Source organism: Macrosteles quadrilineatus, unplaced genomic scaffold (assembly GCF_028750875.1).
Source record: "Macrosteles quadrilineatus isolate MER2022 unplaced genomic scaffold, UCM_ALF_1.0 Scaffold_2__2_contigs__length_208266976, whole genome shotgun sequence".
NCBI lineage: Eukaryota > Metazoa > Arthropoda > Insecta > Hemiptera > Cicadellidae > Macrosteles > Macrosteles quadrilineatus.
In genome coordinates, this window is record NW_026542595.1 from 97,097,915 (window position 1) to 97,119,574 (window position 21,660).

At 36.9% G+C, this 21,660-nt stretch overlaps 1 protein-coding gene across 1 annotated transcript; it reads right to left on the minus strand.

Moving 5' to 3' along the window:
* Positions 1-231: 231 nt before the first annotated feature.
* Positions 232-1,771, minus strand: LOC128984650 (protein SCAR-like). The gene is made up of 3 exons (XM_054403983.1): positions 1,606-1,771; positions 1,074-1,250; positions 232-965 (listed from the first exon to the last, which is right to left on the minus strand). Exons 1-3 carry the CDS (start codon positions 1,769-1,771, stop codon positions 232-234), a joined length of 1,077 nt encoding a protein of 358 aa, XP_054259958.1.
* Positions 1,772-21,660: the final 19,889 nt, after the last annotated feature.

Genomic DNA, 21,660 nt, shown 5'->3' on the forward strand with positions numbered 1-21,660 from the left:
TTTTAGCAGCGACGCTTTGGGGTAACGGGACGTACGAGCTACCTCCGAGAGGTCGGTAAACATTGACGCGGATCTCCATGTCTATGATCCTCGCGAAGGTCCAGCCCGAGCCCTTCATTTCACACGCCTCCTTTTTGTCCACCAACTTTTGGAGAAATTACTGCACAGTTCGTCTATGTCGGTGGACCGGAGAACGGTGACATTCTTGGTCTTAAAGGCGCGTCGACACGTTTAGTCGTGAACGTTCGTGAATTCGCAATCTAACCACAGGTTGGTCTCTACGGCTGTCACGTGTTCCAATATGCGGTGCATAAGCGTTACAAGATCCTCAAACAATTGAGTCAGAAACTCCGGGATAGTAAGCCGAGAGGGCGCTTCGTCACGTAATCTGTATGTTTTCAATCGTCCGCGAAACGCCGTCTCGACTTCTTCAAAGTTCTCGGGTGCAATATTCCCCGGAATTTCTGACGGTTCGTCACTACCACTACCACTACCACTACCACTAGGGCTGTAACTAATACCTTGGCTGCCCCCGCCTCCATATTGATTGGACGGTCCTGCAGTTGGTGGAGGCGGTGTCGGTGGTGGCGGCGGGGGTGGTGGAGGAGAATTCTCGGTGCCCCATATTTTCACCCTCTTCGACCTACAGTGAAACCGCAAGTGTCTGTTCATGCTGTACTCAGTTTTGAACTGGCGGCCGCACTCAGGGCACTGAAATCTCTTGAGGGATGTCGTTGCCGGACAGTTGGCCTCCATATGTCTTCTAAGGCAAAATCTTCTGGCAAAGGCTCGACCACAGTCCGGACAAACGAATCGCGTCGCTGGGGGCGGTGGTGATGGCTGTGGGGGTGTCGGTGTCTGTTGCTGCTGCTGCTGCCACGGACACCAGAGTTGATGGGACTGTGGTGGCGGCGGCGGCGGCGATGGCACCGATGAAGCGCCGGTGGGAGATGGGGTCGTTAAATCTTGGATAAACAAACAAGTTTAATTGATTTGATTTATTTATGTTTAAGATAATTAAGACTTTTTTCACAAATAAGATATATATAATTTTAAGTACAAATAATAATTACCGATAATAGAATGGTCGGGTGACGAGTTGTGGTCTACATTGTCGTCATCGACGTCATTGACACTTTCTCCTTTGGAATTATTGTCAACTGTGGCAGCGACAGAAGAGGGTGACATAATTCCTGACAATGGACCAGCCGTTTTGTCTGCCTCCTCCCGCATACTAGCAGAATGGCTCTCTGAAATCAAATGATCAGTTTCTTCAATCGATTGTTAATTTATAGCAGCTAATTGTAAAGAACAATCGTTATTGAAATAAATCCAATCATAAAGATATTTTTTTTTATAAAAACTAAATTGAAAGGAATTGAATGAATTTATTAATAAATAATTAATCTATTTATTTTGGAAGAAAATTTAAATAAATATTTCTTTTTGTAGATAATAAACTGAGTAGAAAAGAATATTTTATAAATTGATTTATAAATAAAATTCATGTTATAAACTGAATAACAAAGAATCTTGTATTAAAACATTATTCTATTAACTAAATTTATCTTTTTTTTATATATATATAAATCATATCCTTATTGCCTTCCCGAACATTATCGACGAGCATCTGACGAGCCCCGTTGGTGTCTTCGTCCTCGTCCTCGTCCTCGCTGAGACCGGCCCATTCGTCCAGGGTCGACAAGACGCTGACGAGGTGGGTCACCCGAAGATGATCCCGAAGTTCACGCCGGCTCCCGAACGACGCCATGCAGCAACGACATGTGGCTGTCTCAGCTTCTATAGTAAACAATAACGATCCCCAGAATAGTTAATGTCGTATTATTTGAAAGAATATTTAAATAAATGAGGCGGGTCATAGCAAAAGTGGCTATGTCCAGAAAACCAAATTTTACAGGAAACACCAAAAACCTCTACAATAATTATTACTGGTACAATGTTTACAATTTTTTTTCCAGTTGTTCTTTAAGATACCTAGGTATTTTTTTTGCAGAGAAAAGTAATATATTTAGGTTATTTTTTTAGTTATAGCCGTTTAAAAAAGTGACATAGCAAGTTTTGCTATGACACATAAAAATAGCCAGTTTTGCTTTAACCAAGAGTTTAAAATAGCCAGTTTTGCTATAACCAAATAAAATATTCAAACAATGTGACAGAATTTAAGTAGTAGGCCTATCTCCTTCTTTTTGAATTTAGCTCAATTTTGCACTGAAAAATTACACTTAAAATTGTTTAATGGATATTATCATGATAAAATAAAACAATATAGCTAAACAATCTATTTTATTAACTCACAAAAGGTTTAAAAATTACTATTTTGTCGTCAAAATTTTTTTGAAATGTCCCAATTTTGTTAGGCGTAAAAATGGTCTAGAACAGTCCCCAAACAGTTTGTTTCACACTCTCACAGGGACGTCTTCTTCATGAGGTTCACAGAATTCTTCCTCAGGAGCACCCTCATCATCTTCGATATTGGCATGATCCAGAAACCTCTGCAAGAAATCGTTACCTGGTACAGCACGCCAGTTTTCACCATAGTGTTTTACAAGAAGGGTTTCAATATCCTTAACCTTTGCTGCTTTAACTGGGTGGCCACGTCGCACTTCTGATAACAACATGTTGTTTATTTGTTGCCCCTTTTTCAGGAGTGATCTTCCTCTTCCCAAATTTGATGCATAGTACGTCTCTCCTCTAACAAACACTGTTGTCGCAGTCTTAGACTTGGTGAACACAAACCGTTTGCATGGAGCAAATTTAAAGTGCCAATCCTTAGTCGGTTTGAAGTAGGCCTTTGTAGCTTCTTTCCAATCATAGATGATGAAATCTGTTCCTAGCTTGTAAACAGTTCCATGCATGTTAAAAACATCCAAGTACTCCTGTGGATTGTTAATAACAGGCATGGTCTTAAGTACTTTTTCTATCCGTCCGAACACTCTATCGGAGGGCAAAAATGAGTGTCCGGGGATGGGAAAAACTAATTCTATTTCTGTAATGTTGGGAGGTGCAATATTCAACAGATAATATGAACACATAGAAATCATTGTGGAATTGCGGTTTTGACCGCCACAACCGTCAGCGCATAGTCTTAGCTTTTTGCATTTTGAAAGATCAAACAAATTAAGACAGTGAAATACTGATGAACAAATTTCATTTGAGCCCTTTGCAAAATCATTTTCATTCCATGTATATATTATGGTATTTTCTTTTGTCATTTTGCTCTTCGATGAGCCCCTTACAACCGTAAAATTATAGGTATATAATTGACGGCTATAATATGCAACTTGGTCAGGAACTTTTGGTATTACTAAATTCTTTTGGCAATCAAAAGAGAATGTTTCAAGGCCTTCTTTTTCTTCTTTAAGTTTGTTAAAAAAGGCTTTAGAACGCAATTTGTGTATACGATAGTCAATCATGATTTTTGATCGTTTATCAGGGTCTTTTTCAAGTTTTAGTCCTTCTTTGTAACGAATACACGTGGAACAGGCGTCTGTTACTGGTATCCCAAAACCAATATTGTACTCCAATGTAAATACATAGCGAAAAAAAGATCTCTTTACTTTGAGATGATCAGGGGATATATCATTATAAATTTTAAACAATTTAGCAATGCTAAGGTTACCTGGAAGATACTGTCTTACAATGGATTTTCCACGGCAGTAATGAGCCTCACTGGAGTGTTGAAGTTGTTCAATGAAGTTTCGAACAGATTCCTTTTTGTCTGCAAACTTAGGAGTCATCCTATCACCACCACGAGTTTCTTCAGGCATCTCTCCAGTTTGTAAGTGTTTACGAGCAACTCTTTGGACCCGGTCTTTGGAAATATTAAGGATTCCTAAAAAGGCTTTCTGACACACCTGTAAACGAAAGGTTTTACACTGCTTCACTGTCACAAAGTAGTTTATAGAAACACTTTTACTTTTGTTCCCTCCAATTTTCTTACATTCTGGATCTTTTGCTTCGATATACTTTAGGATGAAACAGTCTTGAACAATTTTATCACTACTTTTAAAGAATTTGCTATGAAATTCCCTGATGTCTTCCATTTTAAGGTTTTTACATCGAAATGTTTTTTTCCCCCGGTGATCACATGCCGGGTACTGCGGCAATCCTTTGGCCTGATGCCTGAAACAAACATTCCATTTTAGGATTTTGCTGGAGTTAAGTTTCTCAAATTCTTTTTTTAAACACTGTAATATTATTCACAATAATTAAATAAAAGTAACAGACAAACCAAAGCCATGAGGCCTCACAATGTTTTGAGGTTAAGTTTAAGGTTAAGATTTCATAGTGGCTTACCTTTTGATTTTCTTTTTGTTTCTTGCCCATTCTTCAGGCCTAGACTTTTTCCTTCTGCCTTTTCCTTTCGGCGAAGGTTTAATTAAGTTATCCATTCTGGGAAAACACTTAAATTAATGTTAAAATCATTAACACAAACATCAAACTCCACACTACTACAGTAATAGGTTAGAGCAGTCTGCTTGTCTGCTAAGTTGCGCTGTTTTGTTTGATCACATGACCTCATAGCAGCGCTCTGATTCGTTGATTGAAAATAGCAAGTTTTGCTTCAATCGCGAAGCTAAAAACAGCGAGTTTTGCTACAACTCCCATATTTCAAACTGATTTTTAAATTATAAATAGCCATTTTTGGCACAAAAGAGATGTGTTTTCAGATGCAGATCTACTTACAGATCATGGAACAACCACTATCTCATTTTCGACCAAAATCCGACTTAGCCAGTTTTGCTATGACCCGCCTCAAATATTTTCTTTTGACCTATTTGCAATGAGTTTTTTTGTTAAAATAAATTAATTCAATTATGAGCCATTTATAAATAATCTTCTTCTCGTTCAGATGTAAAAGAATAATTCTATCCTGTCAATGTAAAAAAAAAAAAATTCGGTCATTAAAACGAATGAATGCATACGATTAACTTTATTTTATTTATTTATTTTATTTTTTTTTATCTTATTAATATACAAACCTTCAGGTTCTAGCTGACTATCAGTAAGCATAGGCACGTCGAGCAGCTCCTCGATCGTCCCCGATGCATTGACGTCATCGTCGTCAATGACAATGACGTCATCATCAATCTCCGGCGACTCAAACCGTTGATGGTGAGTGCGGCGGAGTTATAAATTAATTCAATTATGAGCCATTTATAAATAATCTTCTCCTCGTTCAGATGTAAAAGAATAATTCTATCCTGTCAATGTAAAAAAAAATCGGTCATTAAAACGAATAAATGCATACGATTAACTTTATTTTGTTTATTTATTTTATTTTTTTATCTTATTAATATACAAACCTTCAGGTTCTAGCTGAATATCAGTAAGCATAGGCACGTCGAGCAGCTCCTCGATCGTCCCCGATGCATTGTCGTCATCGTCGTCAATGACAATGACGTCATCATCAATCTCCGGCGACTCAAACCGTTGATGGTGAGTGCGGCGGAGTTGGTAACGGACCACAGTGCGACGCGTGAGTCAGCGCATAGTGCTGCCGAACAATGAACATTATCATGACAAGAAAACGTCCTGTCACAACATTCACACACGTATCCACCGGTATGTAGGTGGACCTGCGATAATGGTGCAGGGCGTGTTCATGACACGAGAATGGTCGATCGCACACGGGACACACGTTTGGACCGAGGTACGTCGCCGGTGGTGGTGATTGTACGTCTCCGTTCATCTACAGCAAGACACGCGACAGAAATAATAATTAATTATTCATAAAAAAATTAAATAATATCTTTGATTATGCCAGTGTAGTCTAAAATTTGAGCTAAACCTGTCCTGAACCAATGTCACATATTCAAAAAAAAAATAGCATTTAAGTAAAAAAAAGAAATTACGCGCACACCCACACACGCACGCGCGCACACAGGCACACGCGCACTCACACACACGCGCACACACACACAACAAACTATTTTTAATCTTACTAATATTATATTTTTATAAAGTCAAAAGCTTTGTTGTTTCCTATCATTCATAATATAGCATAAATAATCTGTAACTTATTTTTAGCTTTGTTTTAGATAAATAACTATTTATATTTGCATGTAGAATTTATTGTCTTTCTAAAAACCGCGTTCTTATTAAATCATTCTAATTTGTTTATTTATAACATAAGTGTTATTTATATGATTAAAACTGTTGCAATAGGAAATGTCTACTCACTGTTCTGTTAAAGTTACAAAGAAGGAAAAATGAACTGTTTGCTGCCAGAAACAAGAAAATGAAATGTGTTTTTCATCCCGCGCGTGCTTTGCATGGCACATGGGATTATGTAATTAATTTAAGAATTGCATGAATGAAATTGATTGAATTGAATTGAAAAAAATTGAACTTATTTTTAATGTATATGTGTTAGAAATATTGTTCAAAGAAACATAGGAACGTTTAATGTGATTCGATGATTTTGCAATATGATAACGTCTCGTATTACAGACAGGATTACTTCTTTTAATAATATACATTTATCTTAAAAATAAAATAAATTAGCAATATTAAAATATTATTCAAAATAGACTCACAGAAAATTAACATTGACTTTGACTAGACGTTTATGCAATATGATAAAGACATGTAAAATAATTACAACTGATTTTACTGGATTTCAATTTGTTTAAAGTACAATAATATTAAAATATTTTTTTTAAATGAAATAGACTCTTAAAAAATAAACACTGCCTTTGACTCGATGATTACACAATATGCCAAAGACAGTTATTATAATTGTTAAATCTCCTAAAATGTGTAGTAATACTATTATACACTTATTATGTATTAATATTAACTCTAGTACTTACGATTTAATCCAAACAAACACTTGCACAACACTGTTCACTGTTTTTCCGTTGAGCGTGGTAGCTAAGAAACTAACAACTGCACACAGCGAACTCCAACCCCTAACTGAAGCTCTTGTGGCAAAAGGCAGACACGACACACGGAGGGTGGAATCTTCCACGAAGATCCAGTGGTAAACAACACTTGTTACTTTGTCGGCGTCAATCGACGGAACGTTCTAGAAGGTTTCCTTTGTTAGTGAACTAAACAAAGCTTTTTAGATACTTGTCAAGATTTGCTCACCTTCGTCAAATGTAATGGTCTTACTAATGGATCGCTCAATCACCCGTTAAGTGGATTTCTTTGTATCCTAGGATCAAGGGGAGTGCCGCTGCTAATTGCTTTCCGTTGTATTGAAAAATCAAAGGGATAGCCGACTACACCTCTCTCCGTGGGAGGTATAGCACATCCCAGGATGTGCCGGTGTATCGAAACATCAAAGAGAGCGCCGCCGATAATTGCTTTCCATTGTATCGAAGCTTCAAAGGGATAGCCACCAGCACTTCGCTCCGTGGGTGGTCTGGCACATCCGGAGGTGCAGGATGACTAGGGGGGGATGTGCAGGGTGAGGGGGATGTGCAGTGGGAGGGGGAGGTGCAGTGGGGGGGGGAGGTGCAGGGGGAGGGGTGGTGCAGGGGGAGGGTGTGGTGCAGGGGGAGGTGCAGGGATGGGTGAGGGGGAGGTGAAGGGGGAGGGGGAGTTGCAGGGGGGAGGTGCAGGGCGGAGGGGGGGGGAGGTGCCACCGTGGGTGGTCTGGCACATCACTGCACATCAATTGCACCCAGCGCAGGTTGCTCATAACACAACTACTAAGGAAACGTCTTCGGTTTGTTCCATTTATTTCCATCCAAGTGTTTATTGGCATGCTTGAAAATGAGGGCGTTGTAGTCTTCCTTTACGAGCTCGATCCATATTCTCACGTATTTTACTTCTTTTGTTTTGTTGTTTTCCAACAATGAAGCAATGAGTCTCCTCGCACAGTGCTGGAGGATTGTTCCTATTTCATTTGTCATTGCTGGGCGTTGGAATTTTTCGTCTTTGAATCCAGTGACTTTTATCGCCTGGAAAAGTGTGGACTTATAAACCCATGTTTTTACTCCAGGCCAAGAGGAACTATATAATATGGCCTTGGTCCTCTCCGATGGAGAGATTCTAGCCTTTTCTTGGAATGGCCAAAACGATTGGTAAAATAAAATCCAACTTGATGCGACCGACCATTTGATGGTGGGTTTTTAAAAAACAATCTAGACTTCCTCGTGCGCAAGACAATGTATTATACTAAAGATTGCTCAGATAATCAATCTTGGTGAACTAAAGTGAATAAAGGAAGAAGATCGTCCAACGTCATGTAACTCTTCGGTAGGAACTCGGCGTGACTTCTTTTACAGACATGTTTAAGTACATTTTGCCATCGAACTTAAATTTGCCGTAACATCTCATTCATAACTTATGAAACAAAAAACTTGAACTCTTTTTGTACTCTATACTATCTTAGAATCTTTCGTCATTATAACTTTTGCCATTGTTTGGAGCTCTTTAGTTTACGGTTTTCCTCTTTTCAATGGGCAGTTTTAATTGTTTTTAAGTACGCATTCCGCAAACATTATTTTATTTTAGGAGACACTTTTATCAGCTCCTACAAAATGACATGCAAGGTGAAGGTGCCGATTTTTATTCTTCCCATGTATCATGAAAACTGAAAATAAAAAAATGAAGGTAATACATAATTCCCAATAGTAATTTGTAAGCTGTTAGTAGCTTGCCAATGTTCTTTAATAAATACCAAGGAAATGACTACACAACACTAGTTATATAATTTAATAACAATTTACAAATGTGAAACAACCTATTACTGGTCAATGTTATCGGAAAATATGTTTTCAAAGATGACCGTTAGATAACGTAATACATGATATAACTTAAAACGGTTTCTTTTTTCCTGGAGGCACAGAAACACCTTGCACGTTGAACAGCTGACTCTAGCTGAGACATTCCATTATATAGTGAGTCTGTTGTACATGAGTGCAAACGGAAAGAAGGCCTTCTGAGATTCTCTTGATTGGGTCACCAGTATGATGTCGCCTACCAATTCCCTCAAGTCACCGGCCTTATCAGTGGAGCATGTCTTGAGCCTCTCTATGACTTCTTCGATCTTGGGGATGTGAGCTAGAGACCTGCTTGCTGCTTTCACACAGCGTTCTGAGTACGCGGTGCTCCCCTTGGATTTGTTCAGCATTATGAGCTGAGTTATGGGAGCTGAGAATCGAGGATCGTAATAGTATATTTCGTACCTAGGGCCGAAAATTAGGTTTTGCCGGCTCGAGATAGCTTTTAAGTTCGAGACGAAGTCGAGAACTTAAATTGATCGAGAGCTGCAAAACCATTTCGGTCCGTGGTACGAACGCTATTTTTCACCACACTATACCCTATTACCACTATTCACCACTATAATAATGCACACTGATAGTCAACACAACTACAACTTTAAGGTTATGTGAAGAAATAATTTGAGGAATCAGCAAAAATAAAAATAAATAGTTGCTAGGCAACGGTGATAATAACACAATTCTATTGCAATGCTATGGATTTTGATTGTGTATTTAAAATGCATTCATGTTTTAAGTAAGTAAGCGGACAGCTGATATTGCGGCCCCGGCCTGTAAAAACCTGCTCGGTCCCCAAATTACGATGACAGCTGGCATGGCCAGCAAAACGTAACTTTCAGCCACCAATTAACGTATGTAATACAGTCAAAAACATCATAGAGTGGTGAAAAGATTATCGCTGACGAGCAAAGCCTACGACCAGATGTTATTGTAAAAAAGATCAATTATTTGACAAATATATATCTCCAAGAAAATGGGAGAGTGTTGAATTAAACCAATTACAAACCAAACAAAGCTCGGCTTAAAACAGCAGATCGTTTGTTTGTTAAAATGAAGGCGGAAAATTAAAACTCCCGCTGAAGTGATCGATGTTGATGAAGATAATGAAATTAATTGATCCCGCAGATATGCCCACCCAGTCGAATACCAGCTGTTTACCAGATCACAAGGGAAATATGGTGGTCTGTGGTGATGAAGAAGAAGAAGATAAACAAGAAGTGAGCAGTAAACTAGATGCGTTTGGATTAAATATGATCCACCTAATGGCCAAGTTGCCCAGTGAAGAGTGTGAAGCACTTCAATATCAGTTTATAATGAAAACAACTGGTGTCAACAATTATCATAATAAATAAAACAATAAATAAATTAAATAAAATACATAAATAAACACAATTATCATAGTAAATAAACTTGATCATTAATGTACTTAATATTTGTATAATTACAGTAAAATGCATTTTCACTGTGCGTATTAGCATTAAATATTGAATGAAAGTATAAATATGACAGTAAGTTAAAATTAGTTTATAAACATAATAAAATCAACATAACATATAAAACCTACTCTGTATAGTAACCTAAAAGTTTACATAAAAATAAACGCAACTTCAAACGTACAAGTTTGAAGCAAGTGTACAAGCTTGCCCTTCTACACTTGTAGCAAGTCTTTGTAGAAAGCTTTTTTCAAGCTTATTTTGTTACCTGGCAAACAACACACAGTTGTTTCTAACTGTACGTTTTAGGTGTCTTGGGTCAATCAACTTTCCCCTGCTGGATCCTTCATTTTTTTTATCCATCTGGTCCAATCTGAAAGTAAAATGTCGATTTACAAGTGATTCCTAAGCTTTGAATCGTTTGCTCTTTATTAATGGGCAATGTTATTTTCTATAGTAACGCCTAGAAAACTGAAAGAAGATTGCATATCTTCTTTAGGAGGCATTTTGTCTTCTTTATTTATTTTAACGATTTTCACACTTTTATAAATTAGAAACCAATATCGTCGATAATTAGAGTATTGCTACTTATGTTCCTATTTCGATTTCTGTAAATATTACTCTACATTGTTATGCTACATAATTTTTTACAATTCTCTATAACTTATTGTTTTATATTTATATTTTTGTTTACTCTACTCTTTTATAATGGTGGTTGAAAAGTGTTATGAACCGTTATCGCTACGGTAATGCAGGATTACATACGCTATGAAACTACATCAAGTACAGTGTATTAAAGAACGTTTTGCGTTTTTTCTGTTTTTTTTTTCACACACTTACTTAACGTCCTTCTTTCATACTTATACTTCTTTCATCACCAGCTTCTTATAAGCCTAAACTTGTTCTTGTTGACGTTATCAGGATTTATCAGGGTGATTACAGGTAAACTTAGGAATGTTTAATGTAAGTTCTGCACAATGGTTTGATGGTCCAAAATAATTTCTTTTAAATAAATAAATAATATATAAGCAATCCAGAGGCTGAAATGATAGAGAATTTCTTTTACCTGCTTAAAATTATTTTCAACATTTACATTGCTGAACCGGGAATTGGTACTAAGGCCATTCGCTGAGAGCAAGTCACCAGATATCATGTGCATGAAATGACTGCAACATAGATAGACGCACAGTCGGTGGAAGCCTTCGGATTGTTGCAAAATCGTACATCCTTCTTAAGTACATTTCAATAGAGAATTTAACACCAACGTTTTATGATCGATTGGAGTAAAACTTGACTAAAATCAATTACTATGCGGGGGGCAGTTTTCTTGATGTGAATTTATTTTTTAAATACATAAATTTGATACAAAAGCTGGTGACTGTAGCAATATCATGCTGAACATTTACGAAATCCATTACTGGCATGATTGTTCCTGAAATATGATCACAACCAGAGTAGTAGAATGCAGTTTTGTCGAGCACGACCTCAGTTTTAGTGATCTCTGTCAAATCATCTTGGCGAAAATCACCGCGCATGGCTTTTTCAGATTGAGCTGTTTCATACACTTCCCAATGAACTAATTGAACCTAAACTACCAACAATAACAGATTTTTTAATTCCATTCTTAAATTCTGGACATCTTATAAGCTCGCGGGAGAACATTCGATTTTGTCAACAATCGCCCTTTTGAACCCTCGTAGTTGACTGCTTCTCTGTCCACCTTCGTGGTTTGGCGCAACCTTGTTTTTGTTGAGCAAACGGTTGATTTTAAAACCTCGGAAGCGCTCTTGATTTCTATGACTTTTCCCCTCCTAAGTGCATTGATAAACAGTTCCAAATGCTCATGTTTCACACAGGCACATGTCTCTCTATCGTTTCGTTTGGGAAATGACACCCAAAACTGTCTTGCTCGTACATACAATTTATTTATTTTATTTTTTCCCTTTACTCCCACGGTTTGATATTTCGTTCTTGTGTATTTTAAATCTGTGCCGTTTTCTCCGTTGTTGACTTTTTTCACCTTGTAAAGCACAATTGTCGCTGAAGTCTATATTTTTCAAATGTGTTTGCTTATTACTATTATCTTCTGTAGCTTTGTCTTGTTCAGCAATATAAACATGTATACGAACCTGTTGAGTTTGTCCAAACTATTTTACCATCTGTTGCATGAAGTAACACACTGATCTTTGCCAGCTGAATAGCTTCATCTGGAAGTCTGTAGGAATCTCGATGAGTTTGTACATTGTGGCCAAGGGAATTCGCTTGGACCGCCATTTTACTATCGGCAAAGTTGAATGCTTGAGTCGTTGTTGCTATTTCCCTCCGAAGAGTGGTCCCAGTTATGAATTTCGTATTTTTAGCTTAACACTCTTCTTTGAGGGCTAAGTTTGTTTGAAAAAATTTCCAAACCTTTCTTTCAAAAGGAATCAAATGAAACACTAAAAACTGAATAGAAATAAAAATTATAAAAACTCCAAAAAACCAAAAAAATGTACCAATCTTTCGAAAGGCAAAAAGTTTCAAGTGTATGTGTTGTCCTTTCTGTGTTGTGTCCCATCTTCCTTCTCTTTCTGTGACTCTCTCCATATTTGACTAGCTGGGTCGACCAGGTTCCCACTTTGTACTGAAATGGGAAGAACGCCCGTGCGGTCCATCTCTTGTCGTATACGCAGCTCGCCGTCGAAACAACTGTAGCCCCCGTCGTACTCAAGATTTCGTCCGCCCACTTTAATTCATTCAAATTGAGTATATAGTAGTAATCTGTACTGTCCGCCCCTACTACAATCGTGTCTGCTAGGTCTGTCTTGGAGATCAAATTGATCAATACAGCATCGTTGTCAATTGTCAACTGTTGGAAGTCCATGATCAACTGCTACATATGCCAAATGCATCATCATTACTTGTGCCAACGACCATTCTGTCGTCGGAACCCCCCGCGTCTAGGCCGCTCTCGGTGCTCTTGTCGCACCCAGTATTCGTGTCGTTTCCTTTGCCTCTGTGGTTCTCCTCTACTCCTATAACCCTTCCGACGCTCCCCCCCCCCCCCCCGGCCGTCTCGTCATCGTCCCTACCTAGCCGCACCTTACTGTCGCCACATACCGTCTTCTCGTCGTCTTCCTCGTCGTGGCCCTTATCTTCGTCGCCGTCACCATCTGTCCGCTCCTCTTCTTCGTTGTTCTGTATTTTGGACATATTCTGTTGTGCCTAGTGAACCCCGAATTCGGAATACCCGCTTTCGTCTTCCTCGCTGCCGAGGTCCAGTGATGTTCCACCGAGAATATAGCTACTTCACTATAAGGCCCCAACCAACGCCTTATACAGTGGTAGCCAACCATGGAAGTTCTACCTCCTTGTTGTCGTGTCTGTACGTAAAATTGTTCAAATCTTAGTTTTGTCACTCCCGGGTACATAATTTAAACTGTTTTTCCCTAAAACTAATTTAAAAGTTTTGCCAAACTCCCTAGTATTAATTGGTGTCCATCCTGTTCAAATCTTGGTTTTGTTACCCCGGGTACACAATTTAAATTTTTATTTCCTAAAACTAATGTAAAGGTTTTGCCAAACTCCCTAATACTAATTGGTGTCCATCCTCAGTTTTTGCGTTTATTTTGGCGGCGTGGACGGATCGGTCCATTGTTTATGAACTCGAACCTCGTTATTGCATATATGGCACACTGTGTTTTTCGCAACACAATGGAATGTGACGGTTTACCCTAGCGAGTGGGTAATAACAGTCGGCGTTTATCCACCCCACGTAGACTTTCTTGTAGTCCATACACCCGGGCATTATGATGTCAGTTCTTGTACCAGGGTGTATGAATGTTTGAATCGGCTGACGTTTTGCCATGAGAGAACGTTGTCGTAGTTTTCAAGTGTGTGTGTTGTTCTCTCTGTGTTGTGTCCCATCTTCTTTCTCTTTCTGTGACTCTCTGTGAGTAAATTATTGCTGTACTTAAAATCTTTATTCAGTGAGAACTACATAGTTTGATATTTAACTACTAGCGATATCATTATTTCGTTTGTTATACGTAACTACAAGTTAAAACACTAATCAGAAACCAGAATGAAAAACGAGTTTGCTTTAAAGACGTTTGCCGATAGGCTACTTCAATAAAAGATTGTTTCAACGGCAAATCTTCAAACTATAATCGAGGATCGTGAAGTTCATATGATGAGCAAAGTCTACGACCAGACGCTTTTGTAAAAAAGATCAATTATTTGAAAAACATATATATCTCCAAGTAAAAGGGAGAGTGTTGAATGAAAGCAATTACAAACCAAACAAAGCTTGGTTTACAACAGCAGATCAGTTGTTTATTAAAATAAAGGAGGAAAATTAAAACTCCCGCTGAAGTGATCGAAGTTGATGATGATGATGATGAAATAATTCCCGCAGATAGGCCCACCCAGCCGAATATCAGCTGTGTGCCAGATCACAAGGGCAAGCAAGTGGTCTGTGGTGACGAAGAAGAAGATATACAATAAGGGAGCAGTGAACTGGATGCGTTTGGATTAAATATGATCCATCTAATGACCAAGTTGCCCAGTGAAGAGTGTGAAGCATCATCAATGAACCATAAAGCAATGCCTGAACATCAAAAGAAACGAAAAAACGATTGAGTTGTTGATTCTTTAGATTAGACCTACTGTCAGTAAATTATTTGTGTACATAAAATCTTCATTCTGTAAAAACTACTAAATTTGATATTTAACTACTAGTGATATCACTATTTCATTAGTTATACGTAAAGCTTAGACCTACAGTCAGTAAATTATTTGTGTACTTAAAATCCTCATTTTGTGAGAACTACAAAGTTTAACATTTAACTACTAGTTATATCATTATTTCATTGGTTATATGTAACTACAAGTTAAAACACTGTTCAGAAACCAGAATGAAAAACGAGTTTGCTTTAAAGAAGTTTGGCAATAGGCCTCTTCAGTTAAAAGTTTGTTTCAACGATAAATCTCCAAACTGTAACCGAGAATCGTGGATCGTGAAGATTATAGATGATGAGCAAAGCCTACGACCAGATGCTATTGTAAAAAAGATCAATTATTTAAAAAATATATACCTCCGAGAAAAAAGGGAGATTGTTGAATGAAAGCAATTACAAACCAAACAAAGGTTGCTTTGCAAAAGCAGGTCAGTTGTTTATTAAAATGAAGGAGTACAATTTAAACTCCCATAAGTGATCGATGTTTATTTATTTATTTATTCGTACATACGGCAATCGCCATTTTACAAAATATGTTTGATTAAGTATACAGAATATTATGATACATTTTTCTGTAAAAGCCGCTTACATGCAATAATAACAACTAGATTAAATAATTTATGTTGATTCAGGTGCAGGTACAATTAATGTGACACATAAATAACACAAAAATAGAGAATCAAAGACAAAATAGAACAAAGCCAATTTAAACACAGTAATAATGATGCAGTAGTAATAATGCAGTAATAATAATGCAGTAATAATGACGCAGTTGATGAAGATGATGAAATTGATTCCGCAGATATGCCCACCCAGCCGAATAAGGAATGAACCCGAATTGAAAAAATGAATGGAAGCCTTAGAGATTTTGGGATTAAACTTATTGAAAAGCAACGATGGTATGTTGACCTTTATTATGAACTCTGCAAGCTTTCTTGGCTGAGACATGGATCATCTATGGCTACATACAAACGAAGTCCTCGATTTGCCAGGGTAAGCCACCTGGCTGTTTACCAATTGTCCCGCTAAATGTGTTTGGTCCAGAAGTTGGGCCATCAAGAGCAACCATAATCTTTCTCAACGGTAATTCATTCAAATGCAGAAGCCTGCAGTGGCTGTTGTATTCTCTTCTCAAACAAAGTGATTATTCCATTAGGTCCTGTGTTCGTTGCAATTAGCATCACAACCACAAGTCTCACCCTTACCCTGTTAAGGTTAAAACATATTTTTTATGTAAGAAATTGCAGAACCTTTGTTAACAATCAATACCACGTACAGAATACTTCTATTTATTTCGGTTTAAAAAATAGGGATTTGTTTCCTTACCTAATTTACACGCTTGGTCATATTGAAGCTTGCTTGACTGAATCAGGTAGTCCTCTAACATAATAGAAAACACCTGTGGATGGCTGTAGTTGATTTTTTATGTTGTGATGGTGTAGGAGCGACATCTGGATGCTCTGGCTCTAGTTGTCCAATTGATTTAACCGTTTAAGCGGCTTACATTTTAATGCTATGATTTGCTGTTGTTTTTTGAATAGACATTTTACAGGACTACCTTTATTGCCTATTTTGAAAATCAGATCTGTCAGTACGTCGTACATAATTCGCAATAATTAATTATTTTACCATTTTGTTCATAGTAAAACTTTCCACAAAATAGTGGTAATTTGATTATTATAAAGTTTAATTGATTCCCAACGTAGAAATATCAAAAGTGGTTTTCTTTTCTAAGTAAAAACATTTTAAAAAGTGTTGTTTTACCTTACCACAGCTCATTTTAGGTGATATCTAGTCTCCATGGCAACACAACTTTATCACTATCAAAAGTGGTTTACTTTTCTAAGTAATAACATTAAAATAACGTGTTGTTTTACCTTACCACAGCTCATTTTGGGTGATATCTGATATCTAGTCTCCATGGCAACACAACTTTATCACTTTGCAGTTTATTACAATATTGGCTGTAAAATAAAAGCTATGTTATGTGTCAAAATAGTTTTTTAACCCCATTATTTGTTGAAATATGTGCTATATTTACATGTAAGTCCACAAATATTTAAATACAGTTTGATAAAACGTTAAACAAAATTATAATATTTGAAAGATAATTTTACTTTTAAAAATTATCTTCTTGTGAAGGCAAAAGTAATTAAAAAATGCCATATCTATCAAGTATACAAATCTTCTTGTAATGTTTTATTAGCCTACGCATGATGGGGAACGAAGAAAGGACTTGTTCTTGCCTGTCGATCCCAAGGATACCATGATTGTAGTCTATCTCGCACTTTGGTTTTTTCACATCTACATCAGAATCTGCCAGTCTAAATACTTTAGAAATCTGTTTGTCTATTTCTTCATGTAGCGTGAAGGGCGTGTGAACATCTTTTCTGTCCTTCCATTTCACTGACAAAACTCATCTCACAGAACGTATGATAGCCTCTCCTTGTTTCTGGTTAGTGTAAATACCCGTTGCACATTTTCTCGTTGGCAATGCTGTTCCTACTGCGCAAGTCTCATTGTCAAGAAGTTTACCGTACAATAATTTGCAATAATTCAATATTAATTACAATAATTCAATAGGACCACGGATTCACTTGCTCGTCAACCTTATCCGCTCCTACATAATTTTAAACCTACTACAATATCCTGAGGACGACTCGTAAACCTAACACCAAAACGTGTCCCTTTCTTTGGATTGGATTGAATGATTCCAAGCCTTGTCCGCATTTTGAGCAGAGTCTCATCAAGTGCAAGGTCTTTTTCAGGCTCAAACATTTAAATAAATTTTGTCTTTTATTGACGAATAACTGGTCTGATTTTCTTCATCTTGTCGTCATTATCTTGTTCAACATCCTCGTCTTAAAAACAGAGAAATCTGGAGATGGCGGTAAACCTCTCGAAGGTCATTGCTTGGCTGAAAACAGCGGTCTCTAAAATTTTGCTATGTGACCAATACAGCTTTAGAGTGTTTGGCCCATATTTATGTATAAAGCAGTTCGTCTGGAGTTAATTTCTGTCATTTTACATCACTTTTAAGCTTGGTTCTCCTCTCATTGCGTATTTTCTTCTCAGCATAATCATTATCATTTGTTTCGACACAGTTCATCTGCCAAAACTCTTCCCCAAGTATATGCATGAGAGTATGCAACTCTGTAGGATTATCGCCTTGGTGCTGTAAATATGGTTCGTTGATGCCTTGAGTTGCGGCAAAGGGTATGTATTTTGGTTTGGTATCTTCATCCAACCAAGGCAAATCACTATCAATGAATTTTTGGTACTTATTTAGGACACAGACCCCAGCTTAAACGTTCTAAAATAACTTTTAACTATTCTAGGACATCAATACTACAACTTTATTAAAGAATTTTTTGGCGCCGAGACCTCCTTTTATTTTTAATTAAATATTTAAACAATAATCCCAACTCACTAGGGGGCCGGTGGGAATTCGGGGTTTCGGGTGGGGGAGATAAAACATGGTTAATTATGGGGAGAAAAGGGTAATTCAACTGGTAAAAGGGTAATTTATAGTCAATTACCCAGCAAGAATGGGAAATTAGTCTGTATAAATGGGTATTTTCCTTTGCCGCCGACGACGACGAGCAACGAGCAGAGAGCTGGCAGTGACAGGAAGAAGACCATCAGAATTGTATTGTACCATAAATAAAAACAATAACAAAGTGAAAATAAAGTTGTTTGTTTATTTTATCCTATATATTTAGTCAAAAAATGGCTTAAAAAATATTTAAACAGTTCAATAAAAGTGGTGTATCATCTATCCCCTGTGTGAATAGCCTATAACGATATCCTCTAAAAACGTGAAGTTAGGTTTTCAGTCTTCTTTTGTTTGAATATTTATAGTTTTATTTATTCAAGTTCTTAAAAAACGTACACCGATCGTGAGTGCATTTTTACATTCAAAACACCAATAAAATATATAGTATAATATCATAACCTATTTCCATGTTTGTTTACATTGAAAATAAAAATATTTTTGTAACGATATATCGAACCGAATCTGTATCGATATTTCTGCAGACATATGTTACGAATACATAGAGAAAACAAACACCTCAAGGATTATGGAATTAATAATTAAATAAACATATCTCTGGAATTAACCAACACAAGTTGTTAGTCGTTTATCGTGTTTAAAGTAGTTCATGTTGGTGACATTGGGTGCACTGGTGTCTACTATCTGATTTATTAATAGGTTTCTTTATTATTGGCAAATATTTACTGTATTTACATTGGGATATGATTTAATTGTTATATGTCTACTTACAGTATTTTTAACGCTGAATCCAATCTGGACTGGACGGGTCCGTACTGAGAGAGAAGAGCAAACAACAGTTTAATACTATTGATCTAATGCGGAATGAAACAAAATCAATTCGTTTTGATTTTTGAAACCAAATAATCAGTTCTTATTTAGGCATGTGAGGAAGGTATTTCGGGTTTTATGCGGATTCGTGACTGTATTAAGTGTTTTGAAGTTAGGTTAGATTAGGAAGGTAAAGGTTAGGTTATAATGAACCGACTCATTAATTTATGCAACTTCCAGACTGTTTTTGCACAATTAAAATAGTGGGTGAAACACTGAAATAACGATATCAAAAATGCGCTAGCATTTTGTTATTTCATTGTGTTTCACCCACTATTTAATTGTGCAAAAACAGTCTGGAAGTTGCATAAATTAATGAGTCGGTTCATTATAACCTTACTTTTAACTTACCTAATCTAACCTCACTTCAAAGGAAATAATATAGTCACGAATCCGCATAAAGTCCGACCTATCTACCTCACATTCCTTTTCTGACATTAAATGTGATTTAAACATTAATATTAAGGTTGGGTTGGGTTAGGTTAGGTTAGATTAGATTAGATTATGTAACATAATTTGTTATTTAATTTCATGGTTTGTACTTTACTGTTTGGTTGTATATCTAGCTAACGAGTTCTCTTATAAATCCGATTTATGAAATCATACAGCAAGTTTGGTTGGTTTGGTTAGTTTAGAACGGTTTCATTTCATAATGAACTATTATTTTCTCCTCTGGGAATCGTACAGCAAGTTTGGTTGGTTTGGTTAGTTTAGAAAAGTTTCATTTCATAATCAACGATTATTTTTTTCTCAACAAGTGAGTGTTCATAAGATCTACATGTTAAAATCTTAACTGCTGTACTTTGCTATTAAAAACGGGTTTTTACGAGAAATACAGAGGGAATTCAGGTTAAATTGAGGGAATTCTAGGGGTAATTGTGGTACAGTGACCTGTCACTGCAACTGCATTGCTATTGTTTTGGTTTGTGGTAAAACAGATCAACAGATGATGTAATTGTACAGATTTCTGATTGGCAGATTATTTCTTTCGTGTAGTAATCTGATTGGCTGGTGGTTTCGTTGTTAGTTGTTTGTTTTGAACCGTCTCCATGACTCCATGTTGTTAGTTCAAAGTGAAGTAGTGACCAAGGAGGATGTAGCTAAAATTTGTGTTTAATTTTCATTCTTATTGTGTCGGAAAATCGCTTTCGGACATTATGTAGAAAACGGGGTGATTCCTGGTAAAATATGTGGATACCTATCAATATGTATTTGTTGGACTATGTGATTTCAATTTTCGTTGTAGGCTAGTTGCTGGTTGGCTATTATTATATTCCAGTCAATATTTAGGACTGGAATTGCTTTTCCCCCAATTATTATCCTCCAAAAATTCATTTTATACACTTTTTACACAATTTCACACTTCAGAAAGTGTTTTTAAGCTGGGGTCTGGGTCCTAAATTTTTACCACTAGTCCTTCGTCAAAATCCGAATCTGAATCCACTGGAAAAAACCCTAACTTGTATTTAGATACCCATTGATACATTTTCTTTGCCACCCGACATTCTTTAACCCTTAGAGTGCCAGGCGAGAAATAAAAGTAACGCTCAAAAAATGCCGATGATTTTTCCCGAAGGTCGCGCTAAAAATGCCGAGCGCGATCTGGCGATTTTTAGGTTAAAATTTTGTAAAAATCGAATTTTCGATATTTCGACCAACGAAAATCGATGTATCGCATCTAGTAACTTTCGACTCAATGTTAATATATGGGTTAAAAGAATCCGAGTATCCATTCGGTTGTTATGACAACTGTTCGATCATTACGAAACGTCCGGTCAGCCGGACGTTGGCACTTTTGGCTCGTTCTAAAAACGTCCGGTCGGCCGGACGTCGGCACTTTTGGCTCGTTTTAAAAACGTCCGGTTCCCCGGACGTTGGCACTCAAAGGGTTAACTAAGAATCCATGCCCTTCAAGATAAGAAGGTCAAAAATTAAAACTACACTTTGTAAAAAAGCCCTAACCTAAAAACTTTCAACATTAAACAATAAAAATAATCAGCTGCCTTAGAGTAATCAATGCAACAGGTGTTTTCAAAGACATCCAAATGAACTGACATGATGCATATTACACATAACACATGTTGCAATGCAATTAATTTATTTATTTATTTATGTATTCTTTGCATAAAGATTTAGATGCCATAATTGACCCGGGTTCATTGCCACAATTGCCCATAGCATATAAAAATTGTACAATTTATAGCAGCCATTTAACAGTAAAATATTTTATAGTGATAACTGATGTTAATAATTTTCCCATTTGAGTCTGAACGATTAACTTTAGGTATTAAAAAGTAAATAATAAAAATTTATTGCTAAGAAAATTAAGCCGTGTACGATATTTAGACATACCCGCTGTGGGAGAA